This window comes from Triturus cristatus, chromosome 2_1, assembly GCF_964204655.1.
Source record: "Triturus cristatus chromosome 2_1, aTriCri1.1, whole genome shotgun sequence".
NCBI classification, from domain to species: Eukaryota; Metazoa; Chordata; class Amphibia; order Caudata; family Salamandridae; genus Triturus; species Triturus cristatus.
The window spans coordinates 356,479,299-356,496,591 of NC_140581.1; the positions used below are offsets into that span (position 1 = coordinate 356,479,299).

General features: G+C 47.5%; 1 protein-coding gene across 1 annotated transcript in view; it reads left to right on the plus strand.

Moving 5' to 3' along the window:
• The window catches only part of SNX18 (sorting nexin 18), a 117,427-nt gene extending 108,139 nt beyond the window's left edge, over positions 1-9,288 (plus strand). The window contains exon 2 of the mRNA XM_085631280.1: positions 8,318-9,288. Within this exon, the coding sequence (XP_085487406.1) occupies positions 8,318-8,571 (254 nt within the window). The 3' untranslated portion in view covers positions 8,572-9,288. The remainder of the gene's footprint in view (positions 1-8,317) is intronic.
• The last annotated feature ends 8,005 nt before the right edge of the window (positions 9,289-17,293 follow it).

Sequence of the window (17,293 nt, forward strand, 5' to 3'; positions counted from 1 at the left end):
TGTAGGGCAACATGTCTGAGCTTTTGACTGGTGCTTTATTGATATAAACAGTTTTGATGCTGCTGTCAGCCCCGTTAATTGCTGGCTTGGTCAGGAAGAGCGTGGGTGCTTGTTTGCACAACAATCATCGCTGTTTGCACCATAATAGTGCTGTTTGCACAGAATCAGATGCTGAAAAGTCCACTTCTTGAGAGGTGTTCCTTAAGAGATTGTGTAGGACCAGTTCGTTCTTGCACAATTGATTGTGTAGCTGTCTGAGACTTACAACCAAGACAAGCCTCTTTTTCTTTTGATCTCTGCTGTGAACAGACTGTTGTGTAGTAGAACGGGCCTTGTGCTCTTTGTGGTGGTTTGCAGTGTTGTGTGTGTATGTGCGGACGCACTTCAGTGCTGCAAGGCCCATTCTCTTAATCCCATCCTGTCCCATCCCATTTCATTCATGGCCTGGACGTTCTTCTGTTTGTCCAGGACGTTTTATCTTGCGCGGTGTGTTCTGGTTTATGTGCAGGAGCTCAGTGTGGCTTAGATTCTCCTGCCTGAGATATAGTCAGTTCGATTAATGAGGAGCTCTTACATCGCCCTCTCTGCACTTCATCCATTCGCTTTCCACCTATGAATTATGCTCGATTATGACCGCGGTGTGTGGTCTCTTTTACAAACCGCACACTGCTGGTCTGTTAGATCATACAGGACTCCGCTGTAGATTTGCGCATAATCTTAAAAAAAAAAAAACTGTTGCTGATCTCTTTGCAGGCTAGCCAGAGGAAGACTTAGGCCAGACACCCTACCTGCTACCACCTTAAATGTACACGCATGATGGCTACCGCCTCCCTTTACTGAGGCCCTTTTAATGTACGTCCACCAATCAGTCGCACACCTAAGCTGGCGACCTGAGGTATGCGATCTCTCCACCTGAGGAGCTGCAGTCCTTTGGGGGAGAGGCCATTCCTCCTTATGTACACTGGTCTATTGTCCCTGCATCAGAAATGGCAGGATAAAATAGGGCGTTTGTTATTCTGTAATTGTAGTTGGCGAGAATAGTAGGAATAATCACTTGTGCCAAAATTGTAGACTTCAATTAGGTCCAGGGTAGGCTACCATATCCAACTTTTACCCCATTTACAGAATCTAAGTGAAGAGGACAGTATTGATTGAAGTACCAAATTAGAGAAGTTGAAGACTCAAGATATGATGTAACATTCTGCCAGTCATGTTCAGTGGAAAAACTAAGGTGTTTTAATTACCTGGTGTCTTTACATTGCTCAGTCATTTTAAGGGGTAGTTCGAAAGCTGTACATCCACAGAAGAGCGAACACATCCCCATCTGCGGACGCTGGGATGAAAGTGGTGTGACGTTAGTATTAATTACACTGTGGAATAGGCTTTCTTCCTAGGTACTTGTTTAGGGTGACCAACTGGCATTGGTGCAAATTCAGGACGGTGAGTGTAAAAATTCAGGTCAAAGGGTCAAAATTCAGGACAGGAGGTCAAAATTCAGGACAAAACTTCAGGACAATAGGTAAGTTTTACAGACACATCAGAGGAGGTCGCGCAGTAGTATACAAGTAAACCCAGCCATATCCAAACATAGTCAACCATTTGCAAACCTATCCATCATGTATCCTTCCATCTATCATTTCACTCATCCATCCCTTCATCCATCTTTTCTCTCATCTATCCATTATCCATCCATCCACCCTTTCACCCTATCCATCTGTACACTCATCCATCCACTCTTCTACCCATCCATCCATTCACTCATCGATCCAGCCATTTACCCATCCAGCCATCCTTTCACTTACTCATCCATCCACCCAGTCACTCATCCTTCCACCCATCCACCCTTTCAGTCAGCCATCCATCCTCCCTTTCTCTCTCCATCGACCCTTTCACTTAGCCATCATTCCTTCCTTCCATCCACCCACCCATCTACTCGTCCACTCCTGAATCCATCCATTGACCCTATCACTCATCCATCCTTTCTCTCATCCATTTATCCTTTCACTCCTTCACTCATCTATTCATTCTTTTGTCCATCTACCCTCCCTTTCACTCACTCATCCATCCTTACATCCGCCCTTTCACTCATCCGTCCATCAATTCACCCTTGCACTTATCAATTCATTAATCCATCCATCATTTCACTCATCCATCCACCCACTCACCATCCACCTTTTCACTCATCCATCCTTTCACTCATCCATCCACCCTTTTACCCATCCAGCTACCCTTCCACCCATACATCCAGCTTTTTACCTTTTCTCTCATCCATCCTTCCACTCTTTCCATCCATCCATCCTCTCTCATTATCCATCTATTCAATCATTCATTCATCCATTCACCCTTTCACGAATTAATCCAGCCATCCACCCATCCCTTCACTTACTCACTCGCCCACCTTTCCATATTAATTTTGAACTGAGCCTTTTTGAGAAGAGGCCCATCAAGAACTTCACCCTCGCTGCAGGAGCCATTCCAGGACTGGGACAGAAGCCACCCAGGGCGGAGACAGGATCCACCACAGGGGGGACAGGAGCCATCACAGGCGGGGGGACAGGAGCCACCACATGGGGAGACAGGAGCCACCACATGGGGGTACAGGAGCCATCACTGGGGGGGGGTGGGGGGAGGAGCCATCACAGGAGGGGGAACAGGATCCACCAGGGTGGGCATGGGGTGGGCATGCAGTATTCTAGTATCATCTTGGTCTCTTCCAGGGTGGGGTAGGGCTCCTCACCCCCTCCTGGATAAGACCATGAGAAGACAATCTCTCTTTCCAAAATGTTAGTTTTGCCATCCCCCACTGTGATGTACAGTACTTAAAGAAGATACTCCAAGAGAACTGATTTAACTGATTGGCCTCCATACTTTGTTAATCAGTGTGGGTACGGTTGTGCCATTTCTTTATTTTATTACATTATAGACTGCATGTTTGAAGAACCGAGGTTTGCTTACAATTTAGTGACCGTAATTAAGCTCGGCGAAGAGAACCACGTGCTGCCTCGGGGTAATCAGGGCCGGTTCTAGGATGTTTGGGGCCCTGGGCAGAAAGGGAATGTGTGAGGCCCCTCTAAATTGCAGAGACATGACACTTGACGCATTCAGGGCTGTTTGCATCTGAATAGATGCCCCTGCGCCTGAAGCTGCAGCCCCTCCCTCTCAGTCACCTTCAAACACCTCTTAACGGCTCATCAAGGGCGGAAGGTGTGAGGGTTGCCATCCCACTGTGCAATGCTGCTGGGTATCTGAGCTTTGGTACTGCATCGGAGTCTATTACACCCGACCTCAACAGCATCGGAGTCAAGAAGGGAGGTGGGTTGAAGCTGTGCCGGCTTTAGGGTGGTGCGACCGGTGCCCGGTTAAAATTACGGACACATGGCGTCCGTTAAAGAATCCTTCACGGACAACGGACAGACGGCCGAAATTATGGACTGTCCATGAAATTTACAGACGGTTGGTCACCCTATACTTGTTACAAGTCGGCCTGATAATTATGACCCCAAAGTAAACCCGTTTGTGCAGGGGGCAGAATTGAGTAACGTGTACTCGGTGCAATAGGTTTCTCCCACACCTGTTTCTGCAGTACATATTAAGACGTCAAACTTGATGAAATTCATCAGGGGGAAATTCAGAGAAAATTCAAGAACATGCAGATTTTGGTGCAGAAAACACCATAATCCAAGTGCTATGTTCCACTTTGAGGGGCTAAATTCATAGGTTGTCATTATGTGACCCGTTATATTCTGGACCCCGTGTTGTTGAATTTTAACAGGTACTACAGTTATTGCATCTGGGGCTGGTACATTCGTAATTGAGGTCTTAGGAGGTAGTGGTAGCATCCATCAAATTTCAGGTGTAGTTTAATGATTGATAGACATGGCATTGGTGCTTAAACGTTTGCTATTTTCTAGGTCTTGCCTTGCCTACCAGACAGCAAAGGCTGTCTGGTTATGAAAAAAAACATTGTCCACTTAGTGGCCTGAGACCCTGCCCATTGTTTTAACCTGGTTGGCTTTGTCACTCTCATTTGCTTGTATTTGTTAACTTGTGTGGACTTTCCTTCTGTTTCCTGTGAATAGCCGTCACTTGGAACATAGACTAATCACTTGTGTTCTTCCACCACTTTGTTTTCAGGCACTACTTTTCTCTTTTTGGTTAAGTACTGCATGAGATGTGTTTCAAGCTATTTCCCCAGTACACTTCTCTTCCCCTGTCCCCCATCCGCCACACCCTGTATTTTTCTCTCCACTGTGTGCTTTTACCTGCTCCCTTTGTTTTGTGGTCACCCTTGTGTGCTTCTCCTTATGTTGTTTTCTCGCTCTTGTGCTTCTACCTTTTTGTGCTGCTACCCACTCCCGGTTGTTGTCTCCCACTCCCTGTTGCTGTCCCCTCCTGCCCTACCACGCCCCGGTGCTATCCCCTCCCGCCCTCCCACGCCCCGGTGCTGTCCCCTCCTGTCCTCCCACTCCCCCGGTGCCGTCGCTCTCCCACCCGCCCCCCATTACTGCCCACACCCCGTGTTTTTCTCTCCACTGTGTGCTTTTACCTGCTCCCTTTGTTTTGTGGTCACCCTAGTGTGCTTCTCCTTACGTTGCTTTCTCGCTCTTGTGATTCTAGCTTTTTGTACTGCTTCCCACTCCCCGTTGCTGTCCCCTCCAACCCTCCCACGCCCCAGTGCATTTCCCTCCTATGCCCCTGTGCGGTCCCCTCCCACACCCCAGTGCCTTGCCATCCCCTCCCACTCCCCGGTGCCGTAAACTCCCCGGTGCCATCCCCTCCTGCCCCCCCACTCCCTGGTGCTGGCATCTCCCACTCCCTGGTGCTGGCATCTCCCACTCCCTGGTGCTGGCATCTCCCACTCCCTGGTGCTGGCATCTCCCACTCCCTGGTGCTGGCATCTCCCACTCCCTGGTGCCGGCAACTCCCACTCCCCGTTGCCAACTCCTCCCACTCCCCGTTGCCATCCCTGTGGGTGCCGTCCCACACCCCGGTGCCATCCCCTCCCGCCCTCCCACACCCCGGTGCCATCCCCTCCCGCCCTCCCACACCCCGGTGCCATCCCCTCCCGCCCTCACACACCCCGGTGCCGTCCCCTTTCACACCAGTGCCGTCCTCTCCTGCCCTCCCACACCCCAGTGCCATCCCCTCCCGTCCTACCACCCTCCCGGTGCCGTCCCCTCCCGCACCCCTCCCAGTCCCCGGTGCTGGATGGAGAGGTATGGGCAACGGCCAGATCAGCTGACTCTGGAGCACGGGGCTCGCGGTTCGATCGCCGGCAGCAGCTCGGCACCATGTGATTCTGGGCAATAGCTGACTTAATGTCCCCGACGGTCCCCAGTGCCTTGAAACCCTTAAGGGGTGATATGTCCACGCTTTACAAATAGCAATTATTATTATTATAACCAAAGGAGAAACTACACATCCTGTACAGATGCAGACTTCACCTACTTCCTCTTGGCCAAAGGGGGCTACATTTTGAGTAAAGGTTTGTTTGCTTAGCTCTTTTCATACCTCTGAAGGATCCCAAATGCAGTCAGGCCCTTATCTGGTCGTGATTCAAACTTTAGCGAGACTGACACCCAATGCTTAATTTGAGCCAGTAGTTGCTGGTGAGACTCAATGAGTAGTCAACAAATTAAAATACCCCCTACTTTGATCCAGACCTCGACTGCCATTAGGTGAGCGAAGTGAGTAAGCCCTACCCCCTCTGGAGGTGGTCCCTTATTAACGCCTTCGGTTAATCTTTAAGCTTTTCACGTATACATCATATATCCATCTTTTCATCCTTTCATCATCCTTTCCAGGGCCAGCTTTAGGGCGGTGCGACCGGTGCCACCGCACCGGGTGCTGGCTTCCTGGGGGCGCCGTGTTTGAAAGTTTATTATGCTTTTTAAGCACCTGCTGCAGTGTTGCTTTCCCCCGGCAATTACCAGACCTCACATAAATGTCAAGGTAACTCGTGTGATTAATTATCTTCCTGTGTAGTTGAGGTTTTGACTTAGGTGTAGTTAGTGTAGAGGGTTAACCCCTTCCATGCTCATGACGGAACGATTCCGTCATGAGCATCGGTTGAGCTGTGCTCATGACGGAACCGTTCCGTCATGGCCCCGCCCGCGCTCGAACCCTTCAGCACCGCGGGGGAATCTGCGCAGCGCTGAAGGTGTTAATATGCCTGCTGCAAAGAACGTGTACCATGTAGATTACAGAGTGCGTATGATGTAAACAGATCAGCAGGTTACTTGCAATTTATAACTTAAAGTCCTAATATAGAATAGTAAGCTATTAACTTTCATCCTAGAACTGCATACACACTACAAAGTATACATTATTAGAACATTGATTAATGTTGCAAAAAGGGTTAATGTGGCTAGAAATCGATTCTTATTATTAAAGAAAACTCCCAACTATGCTGTTTCTTTTTCGACTGAGTTTGTGCTTCTCCACACCAAGCACTCTTAAACTATACTGCCTACCAGTATGGATGACATGTGACTCATACACTTTGTCCTTTGGCATATGTAACATTTCCTATACACTGATTTACACGTTTATGATTGATTGTCTCTTTGTAATGTGTGTGTGATGCAAAGTGCTCGGACACCCTACACTGGTATGAGTGGCGCTATATAACTAATTCAATGCATCTGAGAGAGTGTGGTTATGGAGACTTGGTCACTGTTAAAGGGTGCTAGTGAGAGAATCCGTCGTGGAGGTGGTCATTGGGGGGGCGCCAACAAACATTGTCGCACAGGGCACCACCAGCACTAAAGCCGGCCCTGATCCTTTCACCATTCCATCCATCCACTCTTTCATTATTAGTTTTCCATGCATCCATCTTTCGGCTCACAATTCCAAACATTCATACATCATTTTACCCATCCATTCATCTACGAATACCCCTCCTTTAAGCAGTCCATCCTTCCACACCTCCATCCATGCGACCATTCATCTAGACTTCTATCATTCCAGACACTTTTTCTGTCACTTATGCAAATATTATTTTATCCTTGCACTCATCAGTTCATTCACCCTTGCATAATCCTTTCATCCTTTTTACCCTTCCGTCTCCTCAGTTTATTCTTTATTTTCATATGCTCTTCGATTCACTCTTCAATCCAGCCCTCTTTCTCTCTTCATTTCTTTGATGTAATTAACTTTCCTTGCTTGACCTCTGTTATTAGTGTCCAATATTTTTGTATTGTAAGAGCTTTTGTTTTGTGTGCAGAGCTGCACACAGGAAATGCTCATAAATAACTGGGTCAATCTCACCCACCCCCTCTTCAAGCTGCAAAAGCGAGGGGTTCCCGAAGCTTCTCACCAGCACTCATTCTTGGGGACGGCACTTACTTTCCTTATCAAACATTTCCCGAGCGCAAGAAAGGGAATACCTTGCAAAGGGGAAAGAAGAGGGAAGACCGTCTCGGAAGCATTAAACAGTTAATGCACCGACCAGCAAGATTGAATTACCCTTCTGTCCTCACTCCTCCTTGGCAGCCCAGTGCTTGTTTTTATATCGTAGAGATACTTGCTCTTTCTAGTTCACATGAGAAGGCTTCTCCCTGCCCTTGTAGGATTTCCTCCCGGGCAGTTTTCACTTTTATTATTCGTAGGGAATTAACGTGGGGATGACAAGTCACGGTAAACCAATCCAGAAGCAACGCAGCGAAAGGAGACTTGCCTGCTACCCTTGCTTTGTCTAGGGCGCCACCGTGGCAAAGATCTGGTCCCAAGGGGAAAGGGTTTTAAATTCTAGCAAATGTTGACAAAACTTGAAGCCACGCGCGCCCCCGCTGGGTATACAATGTGCGATTGTCCTCTAGATGTGGTTTGATGTGCCCCGGTGCGCTGCCCTGTTACCCGGTTCACACTCCTGACACATGCACTCGTGAACAATGTAAAGATCTCCCATGAGTTCACAGCATCACATAAAGATGAATGTATTTACAAGAGCTGCAGCCCTCTGTGGTGCTGGCTCTGGGGTGTATTGTCAGATGCTCGCATGTTTTGTGTGTTTCAGTTCCGGTCCCACCTCTGTGAAGTGTGGGCGTGTGTGCACTAACGCAATACCCTGAGAATGTGTGCTGGCGCTTTCGAGCTTTGCGCAATCAGGCTCTAGAAAATGTTGTAATGAGAGGTGACCGCCTCTTCCTTCCAAGACAACATTTCTACAGAAGCACGCGCAGTCCACGCTGTGATGAACCCTCTTACGTAATACCTGGGGGCATTGTCTGCTTGCTGCCTTTTCATGTTACAGCATTATGCATCAATGTCCCGCCATCTTCCCCCCACTGACGGCATCTCTTTCCCTCCATTGCAGGCGCTCTTACCAAAGTGAAGGAGAGCAAGAAGCACGTCGAAGAAGGCAAGATGGAGCCGGCCAAGGCGGAGGGCATTCACGACCGCTGCAATATTATTTCTTTCGCCACCTTAGCAGAAATCCAGCATTTCCACAAGATCCGAGTGCGGGACTTCCGATCCCAGATGCAGCATTTCTTACAGCAGCAGATCGCGTTCTTCCAAAAAGTGACACAAAAGTTGGATGAAGCGCTTCATAAGTATGACAGCGTTTAGCGCATGCGCGCTGAGCATCCATTTGAACCAGGGGGTACACCTCGCTCGAACTATCGCCAACAGTTGGCGGTTCTACAAGGAAGAGCAGTTCTGCTCTCGGTCCATCCCACAGTCCTACCTGGCCCGCCCCTGAAGCGGGGAGAGCTTTTAACGTTACCGTAGAGTACCGCAGATTGTAACTAAGTTATACTATGTATGCCTACACTACCATTGTAACTGGGATTTTTAATAATGAGTATACAATTTGCCTTATTGCTTTTGAAAGTATGCTTTTTAGTGTATACTTGAAAAGTGGGCGGGGAGATAGCCTGCTTCAGATGCCTTTTTACTCCGATACTTGGAATATCCCAGCTTCCTGTTTACAGGGTCCTACGTGAGCCGCTATTCAACTCGGTGCCTTTGAACTCGTTTTCCATTTTCTAGCAGCCACTCTCCCATAGTACGTAAAACACATGCACAAACTCCGAGCCGAGCACGAGCCTCCCTGCTGGGTCTACAAAGCACACAGCTCGTTGGCTGGGAAAGGGATCCTGCGGGCAGTCGATTCAAAACAACGGACGGTATTGAGAAAGGTAAACCACGCTTGAACTGCAATCACGAGGACAAGAACAGTGTGCAATGGACACTCGCAAAGGAAGTCATCGGACGAGCCTACCTAACACCCAGGGTAGATATTTAAGAGGACACATCTAATAATAAAAACGGCCTTTCAAAGTATCAGCGAGTCCTCAGTTACTGGGTGGGCGTGTGTGCACTGGAAGTTTAAAGATGGATTCGTTAACAAGTGGGCCTGGCACTGTGATTCACTAATCCACTCAACATTCTTTGCGGGAATGGCCCAAACGCTTGGCGACCCGTCTTTAAAAAAAAGTCGACACTTGAGCTAATTAAAAAGCCAGGCGATTGCATCCCTTTTCTTAAATCACATATTAAACATACTTGGTCAATCAAACGATTTAAGCAGTGGCACTGAAAGTGCATGTGACCGAATATCACGTGATTTGAACGAGTGAGCCAATAAACCTACTTTCATGCATTACTATAAAGCAAAGATAGAATTTCATGTGATTACATTAGTATGGTATAACTCTTTACAGATTCCATGGTTCCTCCCAAACAGCTGGTCCCATACTCACAAGGCCTGTTTAACCTGATTCAAGCACACTTTATGGATTGAGCTCCGTGAACCCTGGCTAAGTAGACTTGCCTACAAGACCTGAACATGGAAAGGCTTGCAGACACCGCTGGTGCCTTCATTCAGGCCTCCTGATCCATTGAGGCTTCACCTCTCGTGAGACACAGGCCGCTGTAACAGTGGGTGCACAGGCAGGGAGCAGGGGAAGAAAGCCACAATTCACCCAAGAAACCGCCTGCAACCTGGTACACACATGGAAGTAAGATCTCATCAGTCATTTCAAAGCGCGATAAGTCGCGTTTGATCCCAGTGATTCAATGCATCACAAATCTCAAAGCCAAGTTTGTAACAAAAGTGCATACATCATATGCATCATAAGTGATGTATGTGAATTGAATGGTATGTATGTAGTGTGATTGATGGTCTGAGTTGCTGGGGGTCTGAGCCTGCGTCTTTCCTGGGTGTATGTACATTGTTTTGAGTATCGCCATTGTTTTGTTGGTATTTGAATAGATATTGTATATACCTAATTCTTGGTGAATGTAACATAAGAATCATTGAACGTTTTGAATAAATACGATGTATACATTTTTGTTACAAACTTGGCTTTGAGATTTGTGATGCATTAAATCACTGGGCTCCATTGCAAATTGCTGCGTTTTGAAATTACTGAAGAGAGATCTTACTTCAGTGTATTTACCAGGCTGCAGGTGGTTTCTTGGGTGAATTGTGGTTCACCCTTCGTGAGATACGTCTCCGTAATACACTCTGTCGATATAACATGTACCTGTTACGATTAGGCTAATTACAATGACGAACAGAAACGTTTATCGAAGGTTTAAATAGGCTACGCCTACGCCATTTACCGTAAATTGAAAATTGAGTTGGAGCGGTTTTAGGTCTGCTCAGAAACCTCTAGTTGTCAACCAGAACTCATGTCATTGCAACAATTAGAATATGGAAATGGGCTTTCAGTGTTCACCTGAGCAGTTACTTATTTTTCATGGATCCGTGTTAGTGGGGGCCTATAAAAGTAGTCTTTCTGTGATTACACTACGGAGCTTCCTTGACACATTGCTGCCCCTAAAGCTCATATGACATTAGCGTGCGGCTACAACAGGAGCCACACCTACCTACAGCAATATCAACTATCATGACAGCAGCAATGCAGCCCTGCAATGGCAGTGCCCAAAGATACCACCGTGGTTTGGATAAAAACAGCATGTGCCTGCACAGCAACAACTACAGCAGCAGCTAGTGCTGTACCTACAACAGGGACTGCAGCAAGGAGAATCATAGCAACAACAGCTGCAGCAAGGCTAGGACACTAGTGACCAGTTGTGACCAGAGCAGGGACAACAGCAGCTGCTATGGCAGTGGGGACCCTGGTAGTGACCCCCATCAACCACAACAGGAGCAACGGCTGCAAGCACACGAGGGCTCACACCAGTAACCACAGCTGTAATACCAGCATGGACCACCAGAGTCAATAGTAGCCTCAATAGCTTCAAACACAGTAGTCCACACACTAGCCATACACACAGCTTCGACCATCGCAACAACAACCACTGCAACAAGTGAGTAGTGGGAACAAAGTACAAGGAAACCCTACTCACGGGGAGCCTGGGTACGTAAGTTAATGAGGAAACAATGGCTCCTGTGAACAATAGAGATTCTTCTAATATAATATGCACGATGGTAATATACAGGGTTGGGTTGATGTTAAAAAGAGAGCTGGCCACAAACACCGAGGATCCAATCAATTTGTAAAATTGTTTATATAGTAAGTAGGTAAGGTAAACAATATATACATAGAGCTTGGGAGTAGAAATACTTTTGTACAACAAACAATAATTAAACAATAGTGAGAGGTGTCCCAGTGAGAAAACGTTTGGAACCTAAACTAGTGGTGACATATTATGTGACATATGTGCAAGGTTTCACTTTAGAACATTTAGGCGACCATTGGAAATTCAGCAATGTATTGAACAACACTCTATACAATCATAAGTGCTGGGTAATGGTTCGCCTTTGTTAACTGTCGACAGCGTTTCCGGCGATGACCGGTCATCGTATCGAACAGGGAGACGGACGCTCCTCTGTTCCTGCAGCACTCGGGGAGCTTACAACTCGCTATTACAGCAAGATCAAGAGTTCAACTCATGGACATCAACCTTCCTATTAATCGTTGACATGGAGCTACAGCCCGTTGAGCCAATATCAGAATTGGAGTGCGGCTCTGCTCCCTTGCACGTAGAGCATAGATACAAGCATGCGGCGCTTTCCAAAATCGAATACTCAGCGCCTCAATTACCGCAGAGGCTTTCCCGGCTCTGCCATCTCATCTTCCTGCCTACCACTACCCTCACCTGTGCGCCCGGCTGGGTCCCCTGTGAGTTCATTATCTTCACTATTTTCACGGTGACACTGCTCTTCACATCAGGCAGTGCAAGTCTTCCTGATATTTCTAGGTCCTGAGGAGACCCTACATTTCACACCGGGTCGAAACGCGGTCGACAGTTAACAAAGGCGAACCCTTACCCAGCACTTATGATTGTATAGAGTGTTTTTCAATACATTGCTGAATTTCCAATGGTCGCCTAAATGTTCTAAAGTGAAATCTTGCACATATGTCACATAATATGTCACCACTAGTTTAGGTTCCAAACGTTTTCTCACTGGGACACTTCTCACTATTGTTTAATTATTGTTTGTTGTACAAAAGTATTTCTACTCCCAAACTCTATGTATATATTGTTTACCTTACCTACTATATAAACAATTTTACAAATTGATTGTATCCTCGGTGTTTGTGGCCAGCTCTCTTTTTGACATCAACCCAACCCTGTATATTACCATCGTGCATATTATATTAGAAAAATCTCTATTAGACCACAGGAGCCATTGTTTCCTCCTTAAGAAACAAGCGAGTAGAGCAGGAACTACGGCAGTGAGTTCCACTATCTCCACAAAAGGGACCACTGTAGTTAGCCCATATGCCACCATGATGGGCACAACTGCAGCAACTACAGATCTAGCCACAGCAAACACCATAGTTTTCACCATAGCAAAGAAAACAGCTACCAAAGGAGCAATCACATTAGTAGTCATAGCAGCAACCACATCTATCACTGCAGCAACCACAGCTGCTATGTCAGCGACAACAGCTGCTATGTCAGTGACAACAGATTCAACCATAGGTGGGACAATACGTGCTGCTAGCACACACAGCAGCTCAGTAGCAACCTGGCTACTACCTTGACGGGGACAACAGCAGCAATATAAACTGCAACCAGGGCAGAGATTAAAGCAGTGACCACAGTAGTAGGGTCACCATGGGCAACAGATATAACTGCTGTACCAACAGCAGGAACAACAGGAGTAACAGCTGCTAGAAACTACAGCACCCTCAAAAGCAGTGTCTGCAGCAGGCACAATGGCTGCTAAAATAGCTACCACAATACCGATAACAGCTGCCAGCACAACAGGGACCCCAGCAGTGACCACAACTTGAATGACAACAGGAACCACAGATGCCACTGTGGCAGGGCCAGAGCAGTGACCATAGTTAACCGCAGCAGGGATTGCTACATCAACAAGGGCTTCCACAGCAGCAACAATATCTTCTACCACAGCAGCAACAGCTGTGATCACAATCACCACCACAGCATCAACTAAAGATGCAACAATAGTTGCAAGAATAGCAGGCACTACAGCAATGCTGACTGTTTCCACCATAGCTGTAACTGTAGCATGGACCACAGCAGCTACCTTATCAGAGACACCAGCAGCAATGACTGCTGCAACCATAGCAAAGATGTCTGCTGCCACTACACCAGTGAAAACATGTGTTCGAGGCATATGAGCTGCAGATTGTACACTGTGCATAGATCGCCTTCTGGTGTTGGGCTCGGATCCTTGCACTTTGTTGTTGTCTTGGAAGAGTCTTTTGTAGTCATGAGATAGGTGACTCCTTCCTTGGACGATAGTGCGCATGGGCATCAACTTCATCCTCAGATTGTTTTTTTCCGCCATCGGGTTCGGATGTAACTTCTGCGCTCCGGTTCGGCACCATATTCTCCAAACCTTTTTGACGCGCAAACTATCTAAAACTCGACTGTATTATTTTCGATCGTGTGATCTTCGACGCGCACCTCAACTACTCTATTCCAGTCATCGACGCATGCCGCGGGGCCTATCGACGCCGTTCAGGCCTACAGCTAATGGAAAGGATTCTATTTAAAAAAATGCCCCCAGTGTGGGGCTAAATTCCCACACAGTGACCACCACAAGGTCTGTAACCTGTGTCTCTCGCCTGAGCACGACGAGAACAATTGCCAGGCCTGCACCTCTTTTAGATCTAAAAAGACCATCTGTGATCGCCGGACCTGATGACACATCATGGCACAGCGAGCAGCTCAGGTACCGGTGGACATCTTCGATGCAGGCCCGATGTCCCGGAGGAGGATTCTGAGGACCTGGAAATGGTGTCCAAAGTAGACGACTCAGACTCAGACGACCACATCACTCTTGCTCATCGAGTGAGTACAATTGCCCCTACCCCAATTCCACCCGAAAAGAAGGCCCTGGTCGAGACTCTGCCTGCTGGCCCCAGTCACGACCGAAAACAAGCTTGAGAAGCCCCGCCCCTGGGCCCAGCTCCGAAGATAAGGGACAAGCCTTCCGGTAGCTCGGGACTGAGCAAACTGCATCTCAGCGTCACGCAGGTGCCTTCGGCATCGAAGACTGGAGCGCAGCCTGCTCCCAAAAAGACGTCGGCACCAACCACTTCCACGCCGAAAGAAAAGACATCGGACCCGAAACCAAAGCATTCGGAACCGAAAAAGATTTCCACCTCCACAGCCAAGCCGAAGGAGCCCAAACCACCTCCCAAGGCCTCAGAGCAGAAATCCAAACCCTCCTCGGACCCAAAAAAATCGGCGCCGAAAGCGGTTACCAATGAGTAACTTTTTCAACCGGATCCTATCGATCCAAAACAAGAAACTCTCCACATAGACCCCAAAACAGGACATGTGGCTGCTGTTCCACACAAGAAGAGGAAGCTGGACACACCAGACACGCCTGCAGTGCCTGTAAAGAGGAAAGACTGTGCCACTTCACTATACGACCCTCTTCTCCTGTCCTTCCTCCTAAGCCTGTCTCTCCTCCACATTCTCCACAACTTCCACCACACTCCCCACCACCAAAGGATGATGATGATTTAGGGGGTGGGGAGGCAACAATGACCCTTTCACTGACCCTGAAGATGACACAGACATACCACAGGACGATTGGGAAGATTATGATGACCCAATAGATCCTCCAGACCTCCCTGATCCCCAGGCATATCCAGCAAAGCAATCTCCCCCAGATGACAATATTGGCTTTGGTCAGCTTGTAAATAGAGCTGCTCTCTACCATGGTGTTTAGATGCATTCTGACCCTGCCGACAAGGACTTTCTTCTAGACACCTTTGAACAGTCACAAAAGACTGTACAAACCCTGCCAATGCTAAAGGGTGTCATTAAACATGACTCTGACATATTCAAGGACCCTGTGAGAGCTAGAATTCTTAATCCCAGGATTGACAAAAAATATAAACCCGCTCCCGATGATCCCACTTACATCAAGGGTCAACTACCTTTTAGACTCACTAGTATTGACTAATGCTAGAAAACGTGCCAACTCTCAGACCTCCGGTGATGTGCCACCTACGGATAAAGAGTCTAAGTTGTTAGATGCCTCCGGCAAGAGAGTTGCTGCTGAAGCAGCTAATCACTGGCGGATAGCCAACACACAGGCATTACTTGCTAGGTATGATAGGGCTCACTATGCCCAACTGGAAACCCTATAACAACATTTACCTGACCAATATAAAACCAAGGCAAATAATTTAATTCAGGAGGGCAAAATAATAACCAATGCATCAATTAAGTGTGCCCTTGATGCAGCTGACACAACCTCTAGGGCCATTAACACTAGTGTGTTACTCAGACGACATGCCTAGTTACGCATCTCAGGCTTCAAACAGGAGGTACAGACAACTGTCCTCAATCAGCCGTTCAACCAAGAACAACTTTTTGGACCGGCTGTAGACACCACTCTATAAAAAATGAAAAAGGACACAGAGACTGCTAAATCCATGGGGCATTACAGTCTCCATCCACACGTGGTTCCTTTCGTCGCTCCTTCTATAGAGGAACATCCAAAAATATCGGAACAGACACTGCCTCTTCTTCCTACAAAAACACCACACAAACTTCCCCCAACAGAGGATATTTTAAAGGCGGATACAGGGAAAATAACAACAAAGAGAGAGGCCGAGGTAACAACAACACTCGCACCTCTCCCACTAGTAAACAGTGACTTCCATCCACTCCCCCCCCCCCCCCCCTTGGACATTTCCACCCCGGTCGGAGGGAGACTATCACAGTTCCTACCTGTCTGGAATTCCATCACTACAGACAAGTGGGTAAGACAAATTATCCAGTATGGTTACTGCCTGGAACTTACAGCACCCCCACCCCTCATACCACCCAAACAGTGTCCAATGTCCACAGAACATCTCACACTCTTAAAACAAGAGGTTCTCTCACTGCTTTAAAAGCAGGCAATAGAACTAGTTCCCTTACAGCATCAGGGAACAGGGGTGTACTCGCTGTATTTTCTAATCCTCAAAAAGGACGGCACCCTAAGGCCAATACTCTACCTCAGACCCTCAATCTCTACATACAGTCAGATCATTTTCACATGATCACTTTTAACAGGTCCTCCCACTACTTCAACAAGGTGACTTCCTTGCCACACTAGATTTCAAGGACGCCTACTTCCACATTCCCATACACCCTGCTCACAGGAAATATCTAAGATTCATACTGGACGGACAACACTCAGTTCAAAGTCCTTCCATTTGGGGTGACCACAGCACCCAGGGTGTTAAAGTGCCTTGCAGTAGTAGCAGCACACTTGAGAAGACAACAAATCCATGTTTTTCCATACCTCGACGACTGGCTGATAAAAGCCAAGTCATTCAACCAGTGTGTTCATCACACTCCTCAAACCATCCAGCTGCTACACGACTTGGGCTTCACAATAAACTACACCAAGTCACATCTTCAGCCCTACCACATACATCAGTATCTAGGGGCCACATTGGACACCTCCCTGGCATATCCCAATCCAGCCAGGATGACCAGTATACAAACACTAATTACCAAATTTCAACCACAACATTCCCTCCCAGCAAGGGTATTCATGCAACTCATAGGAATGATGGCCTCTTGCATTTTTATCGTACCTCATGCAAGACTTCACATGCGTCCCTTACAAGAATGCCCAGCACGTCAGTGGAACCAGGTGCAAGGACAACTTACAGATCTGGTGTTGGTGGACAGCTGCACACATCGCTCTCTGCAGTGGTGGAACACACCAAACCTTTCCAAAGGGCGGCCGTTCCTAGAACCGGTTCCACAGATAGTGTTAACAGCATACACATCCCTCACCGGCTGGGGGGCCCATCTCCTAAACCACACAATTCAAGGAAAATGGACCACTCAACAGAAAGTGTTCCACATTAATCGCCTAGAA